Source organism: Pteropus medius, unplaced genomic scaffold (genome assembly GCF_902729225.1).
Source record: "Pteropus medius unplaced genomic scaffold, Ma_sr-lr_union100, whole genome shotgun sequence".
NCBI classification, from domain to species: Eukaryota; Metazoa; Chordata; class Mammalia; order Chiroptera; family Pteropodidae; genus Pteropus; species Pteropus medius.
The window spans coordinates 29,757,515-29,783,954 of NW_024354500.1; the positions used below are offsets into that span (position 1 = coordinate 29,757,515).

At 33.1% G+C, this 26,440-nt stretch overlaps 1 protein-coding gene across 2 annotated transcripts in view; it reads right to left on the minus strand.

Annotated features, from left to right (window-relative positions):
- HCRTR2 (hypocretin receptor 2) overlaps positions 1-26,440 on the minus strand; it is a 112,297-nt gene that overhangs the window by 15,744 nt on the left and 70,113 nt on the right. For both annotated transcript variants that reach the window (XM_039853087.1, XM_039853088.1), the window contains exons 2-4: positions 21,350-21,528; positions 14,121-14,364; positions 7,590-7,705 (exon numbers count right to left, since the gene is read on the minus strand). In XM_039853087.1, coding sequence (XP_039709021.1) covers positions 7,590-7,705; positions 14,121-14,364; positions 21,350-21,528 — 539 coding nt within the window. The remainder of the gene's footprint in view (positions 1-7,589; positions 7,706-14,120; positions 14,365-21,349; positions 21,529-26,440) is intronic.

Consider the following 26,440-nt stretch of genomic DNA (forward strand, 5'->3'; position numbering starts at 1 on the left):
TCTATTGGTTATTTAAAAGTGTAATGTTTAATTTCCATATATTTGTGAATTTCCTAATTTTATTTCTAAGATTAATTTCCAGTATAATTCCATTGGAGTGGGAGAATGTACTTTATTATAATTTCAATCATTTTAAGTGTTTTTAAGCTTGCTTTGTGGTCTAGCATATGATCTGGCCAGGAGAAGATTCTATGTGTACCTGGGATGAATGTCCATTTTCCTGTTTTTGACTGAGTGTTTTATAGATATCTGTAGGTCTAGTTGTTTGATAGTTTTGTTCATATATTTTATTTCCTGTTATCTTCTGCCTAGTTTTTCTACCTATTACTGAAAGAGGAGTATTAGAACTTTAAACTATTATTGTTGAATTGTCTATCTTTAATTCTGTTAGTTTTTGCTTTGTGTATTGTGGATTTCAGTCGGTAAGTGCAGATATATATATTATTTCTATTTTGTTCCTCCATTCCTCCATTGCTACTTTATTTTGTGTTAAGAAGATGTTTTTTGGTAAATCATTTTAATTATCTTGTTTCTTTCCATACAATTAAAAATTCAAACAATCTATTTAGATTAATGCCAAGTTTTTTAAAATCAACTTTTTATCTTAAATCTACATAACAAAATTTACAACTGTAACCGGTTTTTAATAGCTAAGACTTTTTTTAAAAATTATTTTTCAGTTACAGTTGACATACAGTATTATTAGTTTTAGATGTATAACATAGTAATTAGACATTTATATACCTTATGAAGTGATTAGTTCAATAAGTCTACTCCAATAAGTTTACTCCAATAAGTCTACTCCAATAAGATCTACTCCAATAAGTCTACTACACATCTGACACCAATAGGTTATTACAATATTATTTACTGCATTCCCTATGCTGTACCTTACAGCTTCATGACTATTTTTATAACTGGCAGTTTGTACTTAATCTCTTTCAACTTTTTCCCTAATCCCTCTGGCAACCATCTGGCAACCATCAATTTGTTCTCTATCTGTGAGTTTGTTTCTGTTTTGTTTGTTCATTTATTTTGTTTTCTAGATACCCCTGGCATTAATCTTAGCAAAATTTTTGGACATGTCTCCCAGGACAAAGCCAACAATAGTGAAAATAAATAAAGGGTACTTCATCAAAATAAAAATGTTTTGCACCACAAAGGAAGCCATCAACAACAAAAGGCAACCTACCAAATGGGAGAAGATATTTGCAAATGAAATATCTGATAAGAGATTAGTATTCAAAATATATAAAGAGCTCATATGGCTTAACATAAAATAAGAAAGAAAGAAAGAAAGAAAGAAAGAAAGAAAGAAAGAAAGAAAGAAAGAAAGAAAGAAAGAAAGAAAGAAAGAAAGAAAGAGAGAAAGAAAGAATTAATAACTGATGAAAAAATGAGCAGAGGATCTGAAAAGACATTTCTCCATAGAGGACATACAGATGGCTAACAGACATATGAAAAGATGCTCAACAACACTAATCATCAGGGAATGCAAACCAAAACAATTAGATACTTCCTCACACCTGTTAGAATGGCTATCATAAATAAATCAACAAATAACAAGTGCTCGTGAGAATGTGGGCAAAAGAGAATCCTCATTCATTGTAAATTGGATTATAAATTGGTGTAGCCACTATAAAAAAAAAAAAAACAGTCTGAAAGTTCCTCAAAAATTAAAAATAGAACTATCTTATGACCCAGCAATTCTACTTCTGGTATTTATCCAAAGAAATCCAAAATATTAATTTAAAAAGCACCTCTATGTTTACTGATGCATTATTTACAATAAACAAGATATGGAAACAACCTAAGTGTCCATCAATAGATAAATGGATAAGAATATTACTCAGACATTAAAAAGAATAAAATCTAGCCATTTGTGACAATATACATAAATCTAGAGGGACAGTATTATGCTAAGTGAAATAAGTCAGACAGTAAAATAGATTAATGCCAACTTAATTTTGACAGTATGCAAAAACTTTCCTCCAATATAGTATTGTTCCTTCCTCTTGCCTTTGAATTACATCTTTATAAGCTGAATCTTCAGTTTTATAATCATTGCTTCACATTACTGTCTTTTAAGTCAAATAGAAGAAAAAAATAATTACAAATGAAAATACATTTTTATTCTCTCTTATATTTACCTATGTAGTTACCTTTACTGATGCTCTTTGTTTCTATGTGTGGACTTGAGTTACTGCCTTTTGATTCTGCCTCTGTAATCACAATTTTCTATCTATTTTCTCATACTAGACTGACTTGTCATCACCTAATATTAAGTTCTCTTAGAAGACTGCTGAACAATAAAGATCATTAGAGGAGGCTGTGATAAAAGCTGAGACAGGGAAGGTCTTTCAAAGTTGGAAAAAACTTGGAAAGTTGAAATTTAGTTTCATACTCAAATATCTACCAAAGTTCACCCCCAGCTCCTCACATAGTACAAGATACATAGTAGTTGCTTAATAAATATTTGTGGAATGAATTAACATGAGTCCACATGACGATTAAGATTAAAATGTTGAATTATATGAGAGCTAGAACTGGAAAGAATGCTGACAGGTACGCACAGGGTCAAGTAAACTAAGAATAAGCAGGTCTTAAAAAGAAGAGTTTTAGAGAAGAGTCTGTAGGATTTCAAGACTGAGTGAATTCTCAGAATCACACTGTCAAAGAGGTGATTTAAGTTGTTGATTAAAGCAAAGCATTGGATAATTCTTTTATTGGGGCATAAAGTTCTTGGAAAAGTCAGACAAGGACACACACTTTGCTCACTAATTACCTTATACTTACTAACTCCAAAATATTCAACAGATTCCATGCATCTTTGTAAAATGAGCAAACAGGACAAGGCCTCCATTCGATGGCTCACTTGATTTAGCCCATGGCACACATAATGCCTTGGAATTCTGTTTATAGACATTAAGAGTTGGAAATTGAGAGTTGCTCAAGCAGAATTTTACAAAATCACCCATTTGGGGTTAATTTACTTTATTGTGGCTGCTAAAGCAAACTCAGCTGAACTTGCCATTTTCTATTTCAATATGTTTTGTAAATGTTTTTAGCTTCACAGCCAAGACATTTTACTGCAAATCTTTTGATTCATATGGCTCATACTAACCAGGACAATTATTCAAAGGAATGTGTGTTATTTCTAAACTTGTAATACAATTTTGAACTTCTTTTAGAGTTTGGGAGATAAAGAACCATAAGCTTAAATAACAAGGAAGTAAATTTGTTGGGGTTTGGTAGTCATACAATTATTCAACAAAATTTTTTCGAATACTTCATTGTGCAAGGTACAACGTTAAGAGTTGGGGATACAATGATGAATACTAAAGATTCAAGTAGCATCAAGGAGTTTTAAATTTATGTCAATCTGTAAATAAATGAAAATAGCAAATATACGAATCTATTATATGTAATGCATACTAACCAGTAAAAATATAAAACTGGTAAATGCTCTTAAGACTGAACATTCCTAGTCTAAATCTAAAATAATTTTTATTACTACATGCCCATTAAATGCTTTTTCTCCAAGAAATTTTTCAAATTCTAATTTTCCTCTGAACTTTTTTTTCTGAGTGACCAGGCAATGGATTCTCCTTGTCCTCTTCTATCTAAACCTTGTAAGCACTTTCTCCTATCCTTTCACTCAACTTTTCCTTATAAAATATTTATTGAGAAACTGATATGAGCTAAGCATGTACTAAATGGAAGTATACAAAATGAAGGCAAGAATGTACTGTCTTCAACTTAATAGAGTAGAGGAGATAGACAAATAAAAATTCATGATAGTGTTATTTAAAAGTGCTAAAAAAAGAGATCTATTTATGAAAGTAGTGAGTTCTGGTCGAGATGGTGGAGTAGGTAGATGCTGTGCTTGCCACCTCTGACAACCACATCAAAATTACAACTAACTTGCAGAACAATCATCACTGAGAATCACCTTAAGTCTAGCTAAACAGAAATCCTATAACTAAAGACATACAGAAGAAGCACAAAGACTGGTAGAAGAGGAGAGAATTGGAATAGTCTGGTCTCACACCCATGTGTAGTAGTAAAAAATCAGGAGAAATAGGAGTAGAGGTCCCCCTGAGGAGTGAGGGGTCCAACTCCACACCGGGTTTCCCAGCTCAGGGCTCCAGTGCCAGGAAGAGAAGTCTCCACAAACTCTGGCTGTGAAAACCAGTGGAGATTGTGGCTGAGTGAGATGAAGGGATGCTGGAGTCCTAAGTATTCCTCTTAAAAGGCTTGTATGTGAACTTACTTGCTGACAGACTCACTGGCTCTGAGCTCCAGCCGTGGAGCAGCAGCTTGAAAGGCACCAGGAACATATGGGGAGGAACTGGCTTCAGGGCGAGGGCAGGAGGGGCAGCTTTCCCCCAGATAGGAATGCTGGTGAAATCCATTGTTTCTCTGTGGAATCCTTCCCTCTCCAAGTGTGCAGGCCTAGGTACTGCCATATCTGAGTCTCCATCAACATGGCTAACACTGGTCGCCCTGCCCTGATGATGCTCTGAAACCCTGCCCCACTCAGCTTGCAGGCCCACTGAAGCCACTTCCAGTGGCTTTTGCATACAAACAACCTATCTTGGCTCATGCTGTGAATTTTCTTAAAATCTATCAAAAATTCACAAACCCCAAATAAGCAGCATCTGGCCTTGGTGTGCCCTGTACCTCTTGCTGAGCAGCCCCAAGCCCGGCACTGGTAAAGCTGGCCTTTGTTCAAGGGCTGGCCTTTCCTAGGCACCTCTAAGCCCAGCACAAGTAGCAACCATCTGCAGATAACTTTGTAGCTCATACCAAGTAGCCCTAGGCCAGGCACAGGCTGCAGCTGAACTTGGCCTAAAACAGAGGTCCTCCAAAGAGGTGCCAGAACCAACACACCTTCTGGCCAGCTTCAGACCACATCATACTACCCAACCACCTCTACAAAAGACACACCCAAAGAGAAGACTAGGAAGGCACCAGAGCCCTGTAAAGCAAATCCTATTCTATAGGATCAGCCCCTACACAACAGCTCCTCCACAATTGTCATGGACAGTCTTCACAACCAATCAGCCTGAGAGTCAGTTATTCTCATTGATGTGGAAACAGCACTCAAGGCTCAACTACAACAGGAGGGTACATACAATCCACACAAGGGACACACCTGGAGCACCTGGCTCGTGACCAAGGAGAGCATGCCACTGGGCTGCACAGGCCACCTACTACATAAAGTCACTTTACTAAGACCAGGAGACACAGCAGCTCTACCTAACACAGAAAAACTTCATAAGTTATATAAATGTCTAATCACTGTGTTGTACACCTGAAACTAATATAATATTGTATATCAACTGTAATTGAAAAATTAAAAAATATATAAAATATATAAAAAAGAAAGTAGTCACATATACCAACTGAACATATGCTTATTATTTTAGAAATAAAAGCAGAATTAGTTGAACATCTGAATAACAGCATATATTATGAAAGTATTTTATTTAATGAATACTTACTATGCTCGAGGCACTTGAATTAATTAATCTAACTCTAACCTCACTGTCATGTAGATGCTATTTGACCCCACTTTAAATATGATAAAAGACTAAGAAATTTAAATAATTGGCGAAATTCAATAGTTGTTGAATCTGGACCTAAATTCATACAGTCTGGACCTTGAGTATATGTTTTTGACTTCTCTGTACTATATCACTTCCAATTATTCACTCTCCAGCTTATAAGAAGATCCCCACTGACCTTGGCTTTCGGTATCTTTTTGTGAGAAAAGAATACTTCTCTTCTTTATGGTCAAGCTTAACAACATATCTTGTTTTGAGCAATGAAATGTGAAGAGACATAACATATGCCAGCTCAAAGCAGAAATTTTAAGAGACATTACATATTTCTTCAAACTTTCTTGCCCTTTCCTTCAGTTCCAGAATGGCATGTTCCAGAAAGTGCTGTTCCTTCAGACTGAGTTTTGGAATCAGAGGACAAGTGAAGCAGAGCCACAACTCATCCTCACCATTGAGTTGGAACTTGAGTGAGATAAACTGTTGATAGAAACTACATATTTTGTGGTTTTATTTTTTTCACAGCTGACTAACCTGGCAAAAATTGACTAGTATGATAATAGTCACCAAATACCAAATACCAAATACCCAAAAATACATGAATTGACTTCATGGCTATATCAGAGTGTTAAGGATACTATCATTAGGATGTGGAAAATCACCACTTACCTTTTACAATGGTACACATTTGTTACCATACAGCCTGGACCTTGAGTAGTCACACATACCAAAACTATTGGGGAACAGAGTGCTAATAAGTATTGGTGCTGGCTGCATTTATAAAGTCATGAAAGAAATTATTTCTTTGAAAAAATAGAGGAAAAGAAAAAAAATTGAAATTATGGGACATATAGGATTGAAAAATGTAACTGTTGATCATATCCAACCAGTAAAAGATGGTCTTAAAAACTGCTTTGAGTAACACAGGTTGAAGAAGACCCAAATTAAAATTCATCCTCAGGAAAAAAAAAAAAGTTTTATGAAATTCTTTTAATCAATTAAAATGACCCAATAAATTTTTTAATTGGATAAAATACATCAGAACAAACAGACTAAGGACATGGCTTTCCACAAGCCTGGTAAGCTCAAAGTACGGGCAGTAACTTGAGAGAGAGAGAAAGAAAGAGAGAGCATGCACAAGAAAGAGGAAGAGAGAGAAGAAAGATACATCTGTAAGTAATGTGGCATTTTAAGATAGAATTAACAAGTAAAAGACTGAGCTATACTCTTAGTCTGTACCTTTATAAACCACTACATGTGTTGGTTGGTGATTTCCTACAAATCATCATGATTCAACTTAAAATTACCTGCTCTGAATTAGATCCTCCTCCACTAAGCCTTCTTCTGATTCCCTGTGCTTATATTTATTATGGTGATTTTCACTCTGGATCTGACTCTTCCCCTCCTATAGACTATGAATTAATCAGTGACATAGACTGGAGCTTTTAGCTTTTAATCAGACATGCAGGCAAAAAGAAATATGGTAAATATTTGGTGAATGAACAACTGCATGAATGAATACATTCACTGACAGAGCAGAATTATCTAACAAATTCCATTATTCACAAATCAGAACTATAACTTCTAAAATTCTAAATTTTGCTTGGTTCTTCTACTGTTATTAAAAAAAAAAATCTTTGAAGTTGGAGATTTAACTCATAAAATAAAATGTATTACATTAATTTCATCAAAAATATAATGTTCTTTACTTATAGTCTCAGGAATCTTTAAAAGAAGTTTATTTCTTATTTCTTATAAAAAGTAAAATTTGTATTATTAGTTCTAGACAAAAATTGTCAATTAATCACAGATATTTAAAACTTAAAGTTATTGAGGCAGTTCATAAAATACATTCCCTAAATATCACCCTAAAAAATGCCAAATCATATTGCATAGTCAGAGCTTCATTATTTTAGAAGAATACACAATCCTTTGCTAAGCATAATTGTTGGTTCAATCCACTCTGAAATTTTGTTTTTAAGTACTTCCTAAGAAAAACAGAAGAAAATTATTTGAAATGCATACCTGTCGGCACCAGAGTTTACGAAATATTTGCAGATAGGCCAATATCATAAGACACAGTGGTGCCATGTATGTCACCAGAAAGAAACAGATGTGATACATCTTGGGGTAAATTTCACCTGGAATGAAAGTCAAAATAATAATATCTTATAATTCATAGATTTTTTTAAAAGGTAATTTTGTCAATGTTTTGTCTTCAGGGTACATATTTACCTACATTTACCTTCTATACGCATTCACTGGCACATATACACACAAAAGCGAAAAATAATTTATAATATTTACATTTGCTCGTATATATTTATATACACATACTAAATGTGAAATTTTAATTTCATTTAATGTACACAGAGAGGAATAATTAGCCGTTTCTTAACTTGTACTGCCACAATCTATCCAAAGTCAAGTGTTCATTTATTAAAAAGTCTTTTTTGTCTTAATTAAATATGGCCACTTAATGAAAATTAATTTGGATTGTCCTCTACTTGCATTTATAAGAAGGGACATGATTCAATCAAAACTAATTACTAATACTTTATTTAAAATTAAAAGAGCATGTAAATTCAGTTGATTCTTTCTCATTAAAATACGTTTCCTGAGAAATGGGAAGCTGTTTTCAGTTGTACCTTCAAATGTGGAAAAAAATTCAAAAAAATAAATATAGCAAACATTTGATAATGATTCTTTTTGTTGACTTACTAGAACATATACAAAATTATTCTTTAAGTATGTTGTATATGTATGTATATATGTATGTATGCATTCATTTTTAATAAAAATGAGATTTTTAGGGCTTTTTTACAGTTAATTTTTAAACCAATATGGGTATTTTTTTAAATATCTATCTCACTAGGCATAAGCACCTCTAGGATTATAGTCATTTCTTATTTATCTTTAATTCTATGTACACAAGTGATAGCTATCATAAATTAAACATTTATTAAAGATCAATTAATCAATTAATAAATGGCTTAACATTGATTTTTTTGAGATTTTCTAAAATATATTCATTACTAAGTTTTTAAATGCTTTAAATCAGCGGTCCTCAACAGTTTTGGAACCAGGGACAGATGTTCCTATAAGAATCTAATGTCTGATGATCTGAGGTGGAGCTGAGGCAATGATGTTGATACTGGGGAGTGGCTGCAAATACAAATGAAGATTCACTTCCTTGCCCACCACTCACCTCCTGCTGTTCGGCCTGATTCCTAACAGGTCATGGACTGGTTCTGGTCCATGTCCCTGGGATTGAGGACCTCTACTTTAAATAATATATTAAATCGTATTTTAATATATTACAGTGATCCAACTACTTTTAAATGTAAAACAGAAAACAGAAAATATCCTACATGAATTTCATGAATATTAAATGCAATAATTAAATATAATTCCAACTAAATACTAACAAAACAAAGGGGTTTTTTTCACTTCTAAAAATTACATTCATTATTTTGACTTTGATACTGGCAATGGGGTTGGTTTCATACTATCATTGATAGTTAACGCTATCACCTCCATGCATTTTATTATTTTCGTTACTTCAGAAAGGACATATAGAAACATGAATTTTTGTTATGTAATCAAATGTGGTAAGGACAATTTATAGTCAGGATTAACTAACAATAATTGTGATGATGACCCCATAATGATAATGTTGATTGAACAATCATTCATTTAATTCTTATTGAATATATTTTAAACATATCTGTGGGTTGAATACTCTCTACTTTCTCAATTCCATAGCCTTATCTTTTAGAGTTGGTCAAGTTTAATATTCTCCTTATTCTTCCTTCTTAAACTGTCTTCTTTCTGTGATAGATGTTTTTCTCCACCTTAATCTTCAGAGGAGACAGCAGGGTGCATGTGCTGCTAGGTCTAAGAGACTTATTCGAGGTGTCATTTTTAGCTTCTCTGTGGCCCAAGTGGCTCACACCTAGCTCATCAGTTTCTAACTTCCTTTCAAGCTTATCCTGTAAAACAGGCCAGTTACATAAAAAGTGATAGAAACCAAGCAGCCTGACTGGAGGAATAACAAACAGCCTTTCCCTTTGAAGTGAGCAGAATTTGGTGAACCGATTTCAAAGAAACTGAAGAGTGACTTCAGCACTTTCCAGGCACCAAAGTGGCTTTGAACTTTTATTTGTTTTGAAGGTGTCGCATGAGCTTCCCACATAAAAAAATACATCTTTGAAGCTTACATACCTGTGAATCCTTGATGTCTGCATCAGACTAAATTGAGTAAGTAGAGGAAGGTAGATTTGGATAGGTAATTTTTTTTTTAATACAGCTATGGATACCTTCACTGTGATAACCGTTTAGTGTTTAAAACATGAGAAAGGAAGCTCATTCAGCAGTCAGCAGTCAGCATATTTATAAAGAATTGGAAAAATATGTAATTGGCTTGTAAATTCATATTATGATGATGAACACCCACACAGAGAAAAGTTGATCAAGCAAAATTACACTTTCAGGCTAGGATAGATTGTTTCAATAAAAAGATTTTTATAGATAATTAGAGAAATATCATAATCTTAAATTCCTCATTTCATGTTTAGAGTCTAAGCTAATTGAAAACCTAGAAATACCATTGAAATTTTAATTTGTAAATATTGAAACTATCTTTGAAGTCTCTCTGTACTTGATGTGCCATGTCTTCAATAAATTTCAAAGCATTCGTATATAACCTAGAATGTAGCTACATGAAATTTGTTCCACTTAAAGATTACCTAAATTAGAAAATAGCATTTTGAAGATTGACAACCATTAAAAATTGGTGTCTCCCCTCAACTGATGAATAGGCATATCTGAATAAATTCTTGCATATATACCAACCAACAAATAAGGATCTTTAGGCTTTGAAATCAGAGATTAAAGAATAATATCATATATTAGACAGACAAAACTTAATTTCTCTCAGATGAGTTAAGGTCTATTATTGAGCCAATATGTTAATCTAATTATCTAAAAACTTCATGTTACACCTGTGAGGGACTTAATGAACAAGTAAATAATTTCCCAAATATTTAATTTAGATTGTCTTTTCAAAGTTTATGGATTCATTAAAGTTTACCTGAATCTTTAATATATTTTATTATATTCTCCCTAAAATATTTTCAATAAATATTCCTATTAATACACATACACACATATTTATATACTTTCAAAATCTAATAGTAGGCCAGATGCCATAATTAATTTGGCTGTAAAGAGGGAATCCATTTTTTTTTCAGACCACTGAAGAACAATTTGGCAATAAAATCCAAGAGGAGAGAGATTATGAATTTCTAGTATCCAAAACAATGTTTGACAAATAGTACATGCTCATTAAATGTTGGATGAATAAACAGACAATTATATCTGTAATTTAGTGCAAAAAGAAAGTTAACTTTCCTTTCAATAGGATCCATCCTGTGAAACTGCATTTATAAACCACGTAATCAAGAAAGTATGGATATAACTATAGAAAAATTTTTTAATTTTACAAGAATGAATTGATATGACTGAAACAAATAATAAACATATTTAATATTATTTAAATAAATATTCATATATTTTATTTTTTCCTGAGTGTCAAGTGTGCCTGCCAAAATTTATGGTTTATAGAGGAAGGTGGATTTGGATAGGTAATTTTTTTTTAAATACAGCTATGGATACCTTCGCTGTGATAATAGTTTGGTGTTTAAAACACATTTTCTAATATGCATCAAGCCACAGGCAAAGATGAATATAATAAGTTGTAGAAATAATTTATCTGTAGAATAGTACATCTTTCTAGTACTATTTTCAGTAAGACAGAGTTTTCAGTTATTTTGCACCATGAATGAGACAGCATTTTCAAGAATTTCCCAAATGTAATATGATAGTTATGAATCAAGTGATCACATTGTTTACTGGCTTTTTCCATACTGTAATCTTGGTTATAAGACACTTATGATATCACGATCTGCTTTTTATAACTACATTATTGACTTAGGATACAGAGAAGAAACATGGTTCATGAATTAAACTCAAAGAAAAGATATTTCACAACAAATTTTTTTTTAAATCAGGCTAAATGATATTTAGACTCTAAAGATGTTTAAACTTTAGGGAGCTCACACTATAAGATATAATTTTCTATGATGACTTTGGGTCATGATTATCACACATATGTCCAAGTTTTAACATTTTAAGTTGAAAATGAACTTATAAATAGCCTAAATTAATAAAGCTCGTGTTATATAAAAATTATTACAATAAGTAAATGTCTAATAAGCAAAATGATAAGAACCTTCTTTGAATTCTTTCTATTCTTCTTGAAAACATTAAGTGATTAACAATTTTATTTAATATTTAAAAAGTTAATTTCATAGATCTTATTGTTTGATTTTGAAGATGATGAAATTCAATTTGGTATCACTTAATTTTAGCCTTTAAGTAATTATGGGCTAATGTAAAATCATTTTTAAATAGTTTTCCTAAATGGCTTCTAAAGGCTGAGTTTAGATTTGAAGATATTAAACAACAGTTGCTTTCTTTTTGTTTTTTTTGAAAATGTCCCTGCTAGAGTTAGATAATAAAAATGCTTGAGATTGAAATGAGTTTTACCTATTTATTGCTCAAAGGTGATTAGAAAATGATGTGGCTATTTATTTAAACATAATTACTGACAAGATTCCCTAGCCTTGTAAATTTTTTGTTAATTGGAATTATGCTACTCGATTATTCAGGGCAACATTAAAAAAAAAAGAAAAGTTTATAAAAGCAGCCTACAAACTTATGTGAAACTAATTACCAAAATATTTTAGATAAATCATTACTGACACATATTGGCTAATAAGTGGATATTTTACCTAATTACCATCCAACTTTTGAGTTGGAAGCTTAGATTTAAATGTACTTGTTTGCTTCATAATATTGAGCCAATAATTTATGACTCAGTTTTATCATGAATTAACTAAAGAATTCTAACCAAGAGAACTTAGACTATTTTCCAAATATAACTCGTTATAAACCAATTACATAAGAGACATGTCACCATTGGTCCTCAACTTGCCTTCTTTCCAAATACAATTCATTAGACGGCATACCCCTACATTCCAGAAACTACCAGTTCGGACCCTTCTCCTTTCTTCTTCAAGTGATGGTTCCCATTTTGTGGATTTTCTTGCTTTCAGAAACACCCTTTTCCTTCTCCTCTGTCTGAAGAAATTCTGCTTTTCTTTAATGCTTTGCCAAATATTAGCACTTCCTCTGTAAACTTTTGTCCAAAATACGCTTTTGTCCAAGGCACATTTCACACTCAGAAAAAAAGGTAAAGCTCAGCAGCAACAACAACAACAATAACAACAACAAAATTTTAGTATTTGGGGTAATAGAAAAAGCGAATTATGAAACTTTAGTTATTATAGGTCTCTGGATAACGTATAGAAAAATCCCAGTGTATGCCTAATTTTGCAGTTACTGACATTTTTTCTTTTTGGTGTTCCAATAAAAGTATCAGGGTAGGGATTAACATGAATTCAAAGATTTAAACACTTAAAGATATCAGGTTCATAACCAATCCCTTGAGTGCACTGTGTTTTTTTTTATTTGATACATTTTCTAATATGCATAAATGCATAGCTTTCAAATAAACTAAGGCTTTCCTAATGTTTAAATTCCCTAATTATGAGCCATTATGACATTCTTATCCAGAAGAGAACAGATGGTTTTCTTCAAATTTCATGCAACAAATTTGTAACTTGTGCATGCTATGTTGAAATGCAGGATTATTTTATTTTCTGTCATTCTTTGCTATGTTCAGATTTGTGCCATCACCATGCATCGCTAGAAGTGTTTCCACTGTTACAGAAAAACCTAAAAGACTGTCACTAAGTGTTTTGAATCAAAGGATATAAGACCTCCAAATTTCTGCTTGTTTTAAATTTAACTACTATATATATCATATGGGAAAACAAAAAGGTCTCATAATATAATTCTCAAATTACATAATAATTATGCCAGCGATCAAGTTTATCATTTAATATGTTATGAACAGAGAAAATTTAGATAATTTGACTCAGAGAGTAGCATAGATCCAAATACTCAATTTCATTTATATTTGCAAATAGGATATGGTTTTAAAATAAAAAATTCAAGTTTTATTTGTAGCCCATTAGGGAAGTTGACACTTGAGGCAATATAACACTATATCACCTTATAAAATGCTAATTATTCCAGAATGCATACTCAGATTCATGTCAATGAGTCCTTTTTGTTGTAGAGAATTTAAGAAAAATTAATATAACCAGATCTGAATTCTGGAATAAGCTCCTCCTTTCATCCCCTATTTGAAAGCTAGATAATAATACATAGCATTTCTCAAAAACCAAAATAGGTGGAGTTATTCTGTAAAACTATTTTGGGTTTCAACTTGGTTTGCATGGTATTGCAAAACTATATTAACAAATGCCAATGAAATGTACAAGGCCAGCTTTACAATGGCTAGGCAAATCAAAAGTTCAGTTTGCAACTATAATATAAATATCAGCTCGTGGGCCATAGTTTACTTACCGCCCCAGCGCTCATCGCACACTGTAAAGAGGGTGGTTTTATTGGCTAAGCCAGGGAGCATGGTGCTGCACTCCATGACAATGGCCTGAGGAATCATTATAATGCAAGAGACAATCCAGATGATAACAATGCTGTTCCGGGCCCGCTTGGCTGTGCTCTTAAACATCAAAGGGTGACAGATTGCATACCATCGATCCAAGGCAATACAGCTCAGTGTGAGGACGGATACAGACACTGACACGGTCTAGAGAAAAAAGTACATCATAAAAGAGAAGCATCAGGTATTAAATGTATCACTTTTAATGTTTTTATCTTATTAAAAAGTAGTCACAAAAGATACCATATTCAAAGTTGCCAAAAAACTTTTCATGCAGTACTTTCTATTTAAAAAAAACTGCCAAAAATAATATTAAAAATATATTAGGAAAAAAAACATATTTCCTATTAAAGATGAAAAAAGTGCACTGAAAATATTGTAACTTTTTTTATGCTAAACATTTTAATTTATAATCTGGCATTCCTTGAATAATTACACTCATTATTTTGTTTTGAAATTTTTTCATTGATAGGAAAAATCATATCCTCAAATGGGAAAAAAATATATGCGTAGTCTGAATTGGAACACTCTATAGAGAGTAATATGACTTGTCTTTCTTTTAAATTATCAAATAGAAATTTGATTGCAGTCGCATTTAATTAGCGCTTTTGAATTATGGGTATCTCATTTCTTATTTTCAAACAACAAAGGCTATTTGGATATCAGTTCCTTTCCAGCATGTTGCACCCAAAGAAAGTCATGATTTATGTTAAAAGAGAATTCTGTATATTGATCTCCTTATTATAGTTTGCTCATAGCAGGTATAAGCAACTGAACTCTAAAATTCAAATAGGCTCACCTAGTCCAGATTTCTATAAAATTAATAGCACCATAAATGATACTTAAACTTGGAAATTTAAGAAAATAGTAAGAAAATGTGTTAAGCATGCCTACACTTACATGATCAGTTTATGCAATTATATTTAATGTATTTTCCTATACTAAATGAACCATTGCTTCTGATATCACTCTCAAAATCCCATCTTTAAAACTAAGCCTCATTCTTTTTTTTCTGTTATTTTTTTATTAAAACTTCTATTTTTTTCTCAGTACTGATAATACGATTATTTTGTTTATTTATTATCTGTCTTCTCTATTTGAGCACAGCTCTATAGCAGGAAAAATTGCTACTCTATTTTTTTCCCCCCTCACAATGTGTCCCCAGTATCTGGCACAGTGTTTTATATACTTAACAAATATATTTTGAATTAATGAATAGTTGTAAGCCTCAATCTAAGGTAATAGATGTGAATCATTTTTCTCTTTTTTCTTTCCTAGTTGTAGTGATCCCGTAATATGGAGAAGGGCAGGTATCTCTGCTTCTTACATCAGGACCTTCCTTATTGATGCATTGACTATTAGTGCATATGAATAAAGGAGATCTAAGAGCCAGCAAAGCACAGGAGAAATGACTCTGGGTTAAGAATAAGGATCACCTATCTATTATCACTCTTCCACCAGCTAGCTAGCTGTGCAATGTTGAGTCACTCACTTTCCAGGTTCAGTACTAATGTGTAGTTGTTGTTATTTTTTTCTGTTAAATGAGTGACATTGCAGAATAAGATTATTGCTGTTGTGATTTGATTCTGGAAAGGCAGCAGAGTGTCATTGAAATCAATGAGGCAACCCGGTTTTTTGGTCATAAATCCCATCTCACTTGATAAATATGTGATCTCGGGTAAGTTACTTAAAGTCTTTATGACTCAGTTTTCTCATCTGTAAAATTGCATGATACTAATACTCAACCATAGAATTGTAGGGAGAGTCAGTTGAGATGTAAAAAGCCTAGTCCTATGTTAGCATATAAATGTGTGTTTGTTGTTACTTATTATGTTTGTGGCAATGATAATGATGATTATACTATTAGTTTTCTTTTCCATTTTCAACTTGAGAATTCTAGCTTTTAATTGGAACTGACCACTTTTCAGTAAAGAATAGTCATAGAAATTACAAGCAAAGTCATGAACTATGTTAAATTCTTGAAGGTTAATTTCACTTTAAATATAACTTAAAGAGCTCAACTTTATCAGAGTAGGCTTAGACTGGTTGATGAGTCCTGGGAATTCCTTGGCATTACCTTAAAGTACGTTCAAGTCTCTTTTCCAAAACAATCCCCTTCTCTTCCCAATCTCCATTACTTCCCTGCAAATATGCCAAGCACCTGAGGCTCCTCGATACTATTGTAAACTTGGGAATAGAATTGTGACAGTCTAGATCTGCACAGTTGACCTTTCATAGTTGTTGGGCCAGGGCTACCTTTATCCAATTGAGAAATTAGAAGTGAAAAATGTTCAATGAGGCTTAGCGGTTTATTATTCATTAATTCTAATCAATGTGGGTAAATGGAATAGAAGTAGCATGGTTCAAATTACAAAACCATTTCTAATATTTTCTTCTACTATTAGATAGTAATAATCAATTTAAAACAGTTCACTTGAAAGACTACCGTCCAGTGCCAACAGTGAGCTGAGGTTCAGTGAGCCTTCTCTGCTATGTGCCATTGTGAGAGAATATAATTGTATGGTTAATCTAACAGTAGAATCCATTGAATGGACCCTTGGAAATTAGTGATTGAATATTTACTGTGTGACTATTATATTTGCTGGTGTATAATACACACTAGTATCCATTTACAAGATTTTCTTGGGGGAAGCTACAAAATTGCATCTTATCCTAAATGATTATAAATTAGATGGGTTTTTTTTGCAATTTTTTCACTTCTAGGAGTGTACTTTTGGGTGCCTTTTTCATTTAGCTTTCAATACCAGCTCAGATCAATCTGATGGTTAATCACTGAGACATGAATCTAGTGAGGATTTTAAATGTGAATGAAGTAAAATGAGATAATGTAAACTTCTGCTGTCAGGTGCTTGACTTTTCACCTATACTATGGGCACCCTATGGCCAGGATAATGTTGGAAACTTTCTTTGGTAGACAATGAATCTGTTTAATGCATGCATATAAATATGACAAAAGGACCTCAGAGATCTATGACAATAAGAAACAAAATTTTGCCATATCACAGATTTGGATGACAGGCACTAATAGATTGGAAGGTGGTAACATGTGACTGAGAGTGAGGGAGCCTACCACCCATATCTCATTTGGCTTTTGTTCTTCTTTTCTTGGCATTTTATGTGCAGAGTCTTTTCTGCAATTTTTTTAAAAAGTCACTCAAAAAATAGCCAACTGCTCCTGTAAGTGTGAGAAGAAAATTAAAATATAACTTTCTAAACAATTCACGATAATTACTCAGCAAATAGCCCAAAATTTTAATGGTCTTGGATTTGTAGAATTATTAAAGATACAAAAGTGTCATTTTAATTATTGATCTGATTTGTTATATTTGTGAGATTTTTAAGATTTTGAGAATTTGCCAATGTGTTATAACACTCACACATCTAAAGTTTGTATTGTATTATATTTAGAAGAAAAAGAACCTATAAATCATAGAAAATTATATGTCCAAAGAATCTTAAATGCAACCAAATAATCTGAAAATTTAGATAGACACTTTATAATATGTTTTTAAATATTCAGTAGTACATAAGTATCACATCAGGAACAAAAGCCATTGGTGTCTGAAGATTACAACTAAGGGGGAAAACCACTCAAATTTAAATAATAAACTTATTGACCTTTAACACTGTTCATTCCATTTGGAAAAATGTATGGGTAATAGGCAATAAATATTGCAAGAATTTGGAGATACTAGTTTTACCAAGGTGCCAAAATTTTTGTGCATTTACAACTTTCCCATCAAGAAGTAATGTTGAATGAGGTAATGAATAGATTTAGTCCGTTCCATCTGACTCAGATCTTGTGGTTAATCAGTAGTTTTCTTCTTGGCCTATGTAGAAGAGGGTCAGCTGAGGAGTTGATTAGATGGGGCACTGTTTACAGAGAAGCAGATTCTCTCAGGAGGTGAACATGGCCCTTCAACTGTAGGACCTGGTAGGACCTGGTGAGCTGTGCTCTGTGAAAAAATACTGTCAATAACTTTGAGAGAGACCAATACCCTGCATCACTCCTGTTTCACACTGCCTTCATTCTGTCCTCGAGTGCTCATAGGAGAATCTGGAATACCTAGTCTGTAGAAAAGTATCACTGTGTATTAGAGCAGGATCGCACCTACCACAGGATGAGGCATCCCTCCCTTATCGCTTCACTCTCCACCAGGAAATCTTGTTTCATGGGGAGAGCATGAAATAGTCTCTCTCAGCAAAGAGAAGATTCTGGGAAACTAAAGCCATCTCGAAACTTAAGGAGATTCCTTAAATTTTCCCCTGGGTGGTTATTGGGACCAAGAGAAATATAAAGCTTGCTGGAAGTACCACAGGGATGGTGAAATATTAGAATTCTCTGCTATTATGATTTCCCCAGTGTTTTCATGGCAATACCAGAAGATCCATTTCTTACTGACTTTTTATGAGGATATTTTTCTCTGTTGCTCAATATACTATATCTCTCAAAAAATTATGCTGCAGTTTATTTTTGTTATCCATCATGGTTTTCAGCCAACTGACACAAACTAACCTCATAGTTAAACTTAATGTTTGTAATGAAGCTTATAACTTCCATGGCATTTCTCACTTATTTCTATCAACAATGTCTGACCTAAATAATTATCACTTCTCCTTTTTAGAGGCCATTGAAGAACTGTTGGGCTGAAGATATCTTTGTAATATTTCAGATCCAAAAGACTAATCAATATAAGTTCTATTAATAAGCTATTGTGGTCTCCCTCAACTTTGATTTTTATTAAGACTTCATTTTTTGGAATACTTTTAAGATACGTCAAAATTTAGGAGAAAATATAGAGATTTCCAGTATACCCCCTGCCTCCGCATACACATAGCTTCCTCTATTATTAACATCTCCCATTAGAGTGGTACATCTGTTACAATTGATAAACCTACATTGACACATCAGAATCACCTAAACTCTATAGTTTACCTTATGGTTCACTCTTCATGTTATACATCCTATGGGTTTGAACAAATATGTAACAACATATAGCCACCATTATATATTATCATCATACTGCCTTAAACTTTTTCTGTGCTCTGCCTATTCATCTTTTTCAGTATTTGGCAACCCCTGATATTTTTACCTTTTCTACCATTTCTCCTTTTCCAGAATGTCATATTATTGAAATCATACAGTATATAGTTTTCTCAGATTGACTTCTTTCACTTAGTAATAACCATTTAAGGTGTCTATCATTTCATGGCTTGATAGCTCATTTCCTTTTAGTGCTAAATGACATTCTATTGTCTGAATATACCATAGTTTATATATCCATTCATCTACTCAAAGACATGTTAGTTGCTTCCAAGTTTTGGTAATCACAAATAAAGCTGCTATACACATTTGTATGTAGCTTTTGTGTAGACATAAGTTTTCAACTTCTTTGGGTAAATATCAAGGAGTGCAGTTGCTGGATCATATAGTGGGATCATGTTTAATTTTATAAGAAACTACTGCTTTCCAAGAGGCTGTACCATTTCACATTCTCACCAGCAGCAATGGATGAGGTCCTGTTACTCCACGTCCTCGCCAACATTTGGCATTGCTAGTGTTCCAGAATTTGTACATTCTAATAGCGGTATAGTGGTATTTCATTGTTATTTTAATTTAGATTTTTCTTACGGCATATGATGAGAAAATTTTTTTTCATATGCTTTTACGCCATCTGTATAACTTTTTTGATGTGGTGCCTTTAAGGCCTTTGGCCCTTTTTTTAATTGGATTGTTTCTTTATAATTGAGTTTTAAGAGTTCCTTGTATATTTTAGATAAGAATCCTTTATTATGTGTGTCTTTTACAAATGTTTTCTCCCAATGTGGCTTGTCTTTGTATTGTCTTGATATTATCTTTTAGAAAGCAGAAGTTTTTAATTTTAAAAAGTCAGCTTATCAATTTTTTCTTTCAAAGATCATGCCTTTGGTGTTATATCTAAAGAATCACCAACATATCATTTAGATTTTCTCCTATGTTATCTTCCAGGATTTTTAAAGTTTTGTGTTTTACATTCAAATCTTTGATTCATTTTGAGTTACTTTTGTAAAGTGTGTAAGGTCTGTGTCTAGATTCATTTTTTTGCTTGTCAATGTCCAAGTATTCTACCTACACCAAATTTTCTTAATTAGGAACATGTTTTCATTCCTCCAAATACTATGATTACCATTTGGGAGATTGGACTGAGGGATGGAGAGAGGATATGGGATATGGAGTATGAGAACACAGTAGGGAGCGGCCATCATTTTACTCACTGCCCAGTTGCTAAAAGGAATCCATGTCTTTGAGTAGTATGGCTAAGGCCACTAGCTTGGTAATTTTTTTTTCAAAGATTTTAGAGCAATCAATCATAAAATTAGTCTCTGAAAATATTTGTTCTTAACTTTTTATAGGGCAATTAGTTCTAGGAAAGCTGCTTTCACTACTGAACAATAAAACAACTAATGATGATGATGATGACATATATACTGAGAGCATACTACGTTTTTTATAGGATTATCTTCAAAGAGCAATCAGTATGCCAAGTGATTTATATAAATTATATAAGTAGACTAATGACAACCATAGAAGAAGCTATAATTAAAATTATTATCCTTTAAAAATAGATGAATCACAAAGAGCTTAAGTTTTTGGCTTGATAGCATACAATTGGTGAATGGCAGAACAGAGATTTCGAACCTGGCAGTTTAATTCAGAACCTACACTAAAACCTGTTTACTGTACTGCTTTGATCATATAGCACTTAATTTCTCAGTATAAAATTAAACCACTTATAAAAACAAATAGCCCTTAATTATTTAGCCCGAAAGAGGTTCAATCATCACTTTGTTCAAATTTCTTATTTTATAATCAGAAAATTAGAGATCAAAGAAGTAAACAGTTTGTGCAGGATCTAATAATGATTCTGTTGCTTTATTTTCACCCAGAACTTAACTCATTTACCCAGAAAGTTTCAAGTATTATTTTCCATAAATTTGTCAATTTCTTGGGCAAGTATATATACTTCTTTCTTAGCTCACTAGTCAACTTAACAGAGACCATGACTATAATTGAAAATACTTTTTCAGTAGTTTCCATGTTTGAACCAAAAAAAGTATCAAAAACAATTACCTGTAAGTAAGGAATCACTTTACAGAGGGACTGTCCAAAGAACCAGGTCTCAGTGATGTCCACAACCAGTGTAGCTGGAAGGCAGGTGATTGTCACGAGCACGTCAGCCAGAGAAAGATTAACTATGAAGTAGTTAGTCACCGTCCTCATGTGGTGGTTTTTCCACACTGCTACACAAACTAATTTGGAAAGAAAAAGGAATAGTAACTGTTAAGAACTGAATTTTTGTATTCTCCCCAAATTCATATGTTGACATCCTAACCTTCAATGTGATAGTATTAGGAGGCAGACTTTTGGGAGATAGCAAGATTGTAAGGGTGGAGTCTTCACAAATAGGATTAATGTCCTTATGAAAGGGACCCTATAGAGATCCATTACCCCTGCCACATAGCAAAAGTCTGCTATCTATGAACTAGGAACCAGACATTGAATCTTCCAGTATGTTGATCTTGGCCTTCTTAACTTCCAGAACTGAGAATAAATTTCTATTGTTTATAAGCCACCCAGATTACGGTATTCTGTTATAGTACCCCAAATAGATTAACAGTAACTAAACAAAGAAAATAGGTATGGATGAGAAACACTGTCTAGTTAATTAATATTCCTGTAAAGTTCACAAATAAGTATTGAAAAGGAAAGATAATTTAAGTCTGTGCTGTGTTTTCACCGAATTGGTCAGTCTGTGTGAATGCTTAATACATGCTTAAAATCAGTTCATTTACCTTGCAAGACATTTCTCAATGGATCATAAGACTGTATTTACTTTTACTTAAATTTAAATTTTGATTTGCAGAAAATAAAGAATCTTTGATTCTTCTTTCTGTTCCTTCAGTGCTTAGCCTGTAGTAGGTACTCAGAAAATATTTGATTGAGATATATTAGTAGCTATCTATTTTCAGTAAAATGCCTACTCATCCATGACATTTAAAACCCTTATCTGCTCTCAAATTCTGCATTTGGAATTTTAACAGATAAAGAGGCTTAAAACACGAAAGTCAACAATTATTCAGCTCCCATTATTGCCAAATACTGAACTGGATGGTTCATATACTTAAGTCACTCAATTTTGGTTACAATCCCAAGGAAAGATATCATTACCGACATTTTATATATGAGGTAATCGAGACACAGGAAATTTATGGAACTTATCTAAGGACAAATGGCACATAAAGCACAGAACAACTGGGATTAAACACCAAGTGAAGAGCTGGTCTTTTCACTATACTGGTTGCCTTCTTTTGTAAAAAAATGAAGGAGTCGTCACAAAGCACATATAAATTCTAGAAGCTCGATATTCCTTTTTATTACTCTTGATGGCCTCGAAACATCACCTTAAATAAAACATACTTTTCAGTACTTCCATAGCTGGTCCTTCTTCATTGTCTTTCAATATATCCTTATGTTTAAAAGCTGTACTATCTCACTGAGTTGTTCTTTATGGAAAGAACATCCAGTCCTTGATTCTCTGCCCTCCCTCTATCTGTTGTATCCAAAAATTACATAATCACTAGCTTCAGAATTGCATAGGTATACGCACTGCTACCACATATATTGATGGTTTGCTTCACTGAAAGTAACTATGAATTTGCCTGGGGTATCATTAACCTGTCAGAGCTGTCTCCTACGTACCCAAATGATGCAGTGATTAGTAACCTTATATAGTGAAGAAATAAAAGTACATTTTGTTAAATTTAAGTCATTGAATGAGGATTTCTTTCTGACAATTACACTTCATTTTTTAAGAGTTTTATATACTGAAAAATGCTTTTACTAGTTTCTGAAGCTGAAATTACCCTTTGGTCACCAACAGATGCTAATGCAATCAAATACCTGAATTTATGAGGGTTTAATTTTGAAAAACTTTACGCCTTCCTGTAACTCCAGCACACTAGTAACCAAAAACTCAGGTGAATTTTATCAGGGTAAACTAGTTTTTATGATCTGAAAGTGCTGCTGCTGAATGATTCATTTCTCAGAAACACTTGTCACACACACACACACACACACACACACACACACACACACACACACACACACACACACACGTATGCACAAACCTATCCTAGCAGCTGACTAACACATTATCATGGCTTGTTATGAGAAAATTGACAAAAGTATCATACTGCTGATACTTGGTCAACAAATGGTCCAAATGATGCAATTTTGAATCTACAAAAGAAAATAAGACTTTAAAAAAGTATAACTACTTCTAGTTTGTCTCCCAATATTTTGGTGGTAATAAATGACAGTGATGGAAAGACAGTGTTAATGCACTACGTCTAACCAATATGAAAGCAAGTATTTTTTAACCAACACTTCTCTATTACTTACTATGTGTCATGCCCTGTTCTAAGCAATTCAAGTTATTAACTAGTTTAATCCTCATAATACTGTGAAGTGATAGCTATTAATACTCCTGTTTAACAGGTGGGAAACTGAGGCTGGAGAGGCAATGAAACTTACCTAATAGCTAGCTAGCTAACTAGATAGCTAACTAGGTAGGTAGTAAGTGCTGGAGCTTATATTTAAATCTTATCCACCATGTTATGCCATTATATTATGCTCTTTATTGAAGCAGAAGATGCAAAGGAAATTGCCAGCATTTATTTGACAGGATTTTAACAGAGTTTCACAGAATTTTGGTGTTGGAGATCATTTAATCTAATTTGCCATTTAAGGCCTAGAACACCTCTGTAACATCCCTGATCTATCCACTTGAACATTTAAAAAAATTTTTTTATATCTATATTTATTTTTTTTATGGTGTCATTGGTTAATGAAATCCAATATGTTTCAGCTGTACACTTTAACAATAAGGCATATATATATATATATATATATATATATATATATATATATTTACACTGTGTGTTCACCTCTCATAGTTAAATTTCTTTCTGTCACCACATATTTGACCCCCTTTACCCCATCCACCTCCCTCCTCCTACCTCCCTTCTATCCTCTGGTCACCATTAGTCTATAGTCCATGTCCATGAGTCCCTGTTCGTCCTGTTCATTTGTTGCTTTTTATCCCACATATAAGTGATACCATGTGATTTTCAACTTTTTCTGTCTGGCTTATTTTGCTTAGTATGATTATCTCGAGGTCCATCCATATTGTCACAAATGGCAGTATTTCATCTCTTCTTATGGCTGAGTAATATTCCATTGTATATATGTACCACAGCTTCTTTATCCAATCATCTATCGTAGGACACTTCAGTTGCTTCCATGTTCTGGACACCATGAATAATGCTGCTATTAACATCGGTGTGCAAATATCTTTTAGGATATGGGTTTTCAAGTCTTTGAAAAAACCAGTAGAAGGATCGCTGGATCATATGGTAGATCAATTCTTAATTTTTTGAGAACCTTCCATAGTGTTTTCTATAGTGGCTGTATCAATTTGCAGTCCCACCAGAAATGTATGAGGGTTCCTTTTTCTCCACATCCTCTCTCACATTTGTTATTTCTTGTCCTCTTGATTAAAGCCATTCTAACAGGTGTGAGATGGTATCTCATAGTGGTTTCGATTTGCAGTCCATAATAGCTAGTGATGTTGAGCATCTTTTCATATATTTGTTGGCCATTTGTATGTCTTCTAGGGAGAAGTGTCTGTTCAGGTCCTCTGCCCATTTTTCGATTGAATCGTTTATTTTTTTTTGTTATTGAGTCTTATGAGTTCTTTGTATATTTTGGACATTAGGCCCTTATCGGAGACATTGCTTGCAAATATATTTTCCCACTGAGATGGTGGTCTCTTTACCTTGTTGACGACTTCTTTTGCTGAGCAGAAGTTTCTTAGTTTGATGTAGTCCCATTCATTTATTTTTGCTTTTACTTCCTTTGCCTTTGAGGTCAAATTCATAAAATCCTCTTTAAGTCCAAGGTCCTTGAGTTTAATCCCTATGTTTTCTTCTATGCATTTTATTGTTTCAGGTCTTATATTAAGGTCCTTAATCTATTTTGAGTTAATTTTGGAGTGTGGTGATAGACAACAGTCTAGTTTCATTCTTTTGCAGGTGAACATTTTTAACAATAGAGAATTCATGACTTGCTAAAGACCTTGAGTTCATTTTGTGGGGCTTTAAGTACTAGCAAGTTTTTGTCCATGCTTCCCTTTCTTTTCTGCTCATGAATTTTTAATTCTTTCCAGGAACCAAAGAAATAAACTTTATCTATTTTTTCTACATTACACTTATATAGTTTCTTAGGGCTGCTGCTCTAAGAGAGTACAACAAATCGTGTGTATTAAAACAACATTCTTTTATTGTCTCAGAGTTCTAGAAGCTAGAAGTCCAAAATCAAGGAGTCAGCAGAGTCATGCTCCCCGTGAAACCTGTAGAGAAATTCTTCCTTGACTTTCTTCTACCTCTTGTTTGCTGACAATCTTTGATATTCTTTGGCATGTAGCTGTATAACTCCAATCTCTACTTCATCATCACAAGGTATTCTTCTGTGTCTCTTTCTTCACATAGTTGTCTTCTTATAATGACACCAATTCTATTAGATTAGGGGCCCACTCTACTCTAGTAAGACTTCATTTTAACTAATTATGTCTGCAATGACTCTATTTCCAATTAAAGGTAGAGGCATTAGCACTTCAGCATCTTTTTTTTTAGGTGGGACACAATTCAACCCATAATGGTCTCTAAAACTTCATGTTTTTCCCCATATATAAAGTATATTCACTCTATCTCAATAGTCCCCCAATTCTTAACCTATTCCAGCATCAACTCTAAATTCAAAATTTCTTCCAAATATCATCTAAATCAAGAATAGGTGAGATCTGGGGTTGAATCATTGCCAGAGCAAAATTCTTCTCAATCTATGAACCAGTGACACCTAAAAAACAAGTTATATATATCCAAAATATAATAGTGGGACAAGTATAGGGTACATGTTCTCATTCTAAAAGTGAGAAATTGACACTATGCTCTACAACTGAAACTAATATATTATTATATGCCAACTATAATTGAAAAAAATCATTGAATTGTACAATGTCAATAGGAGCAACTAATTGTCTATTGTATTTTAATAAAGCTGGAAAAACAAACAAACAAAAAACTCATTGAACCAAAAAAAATA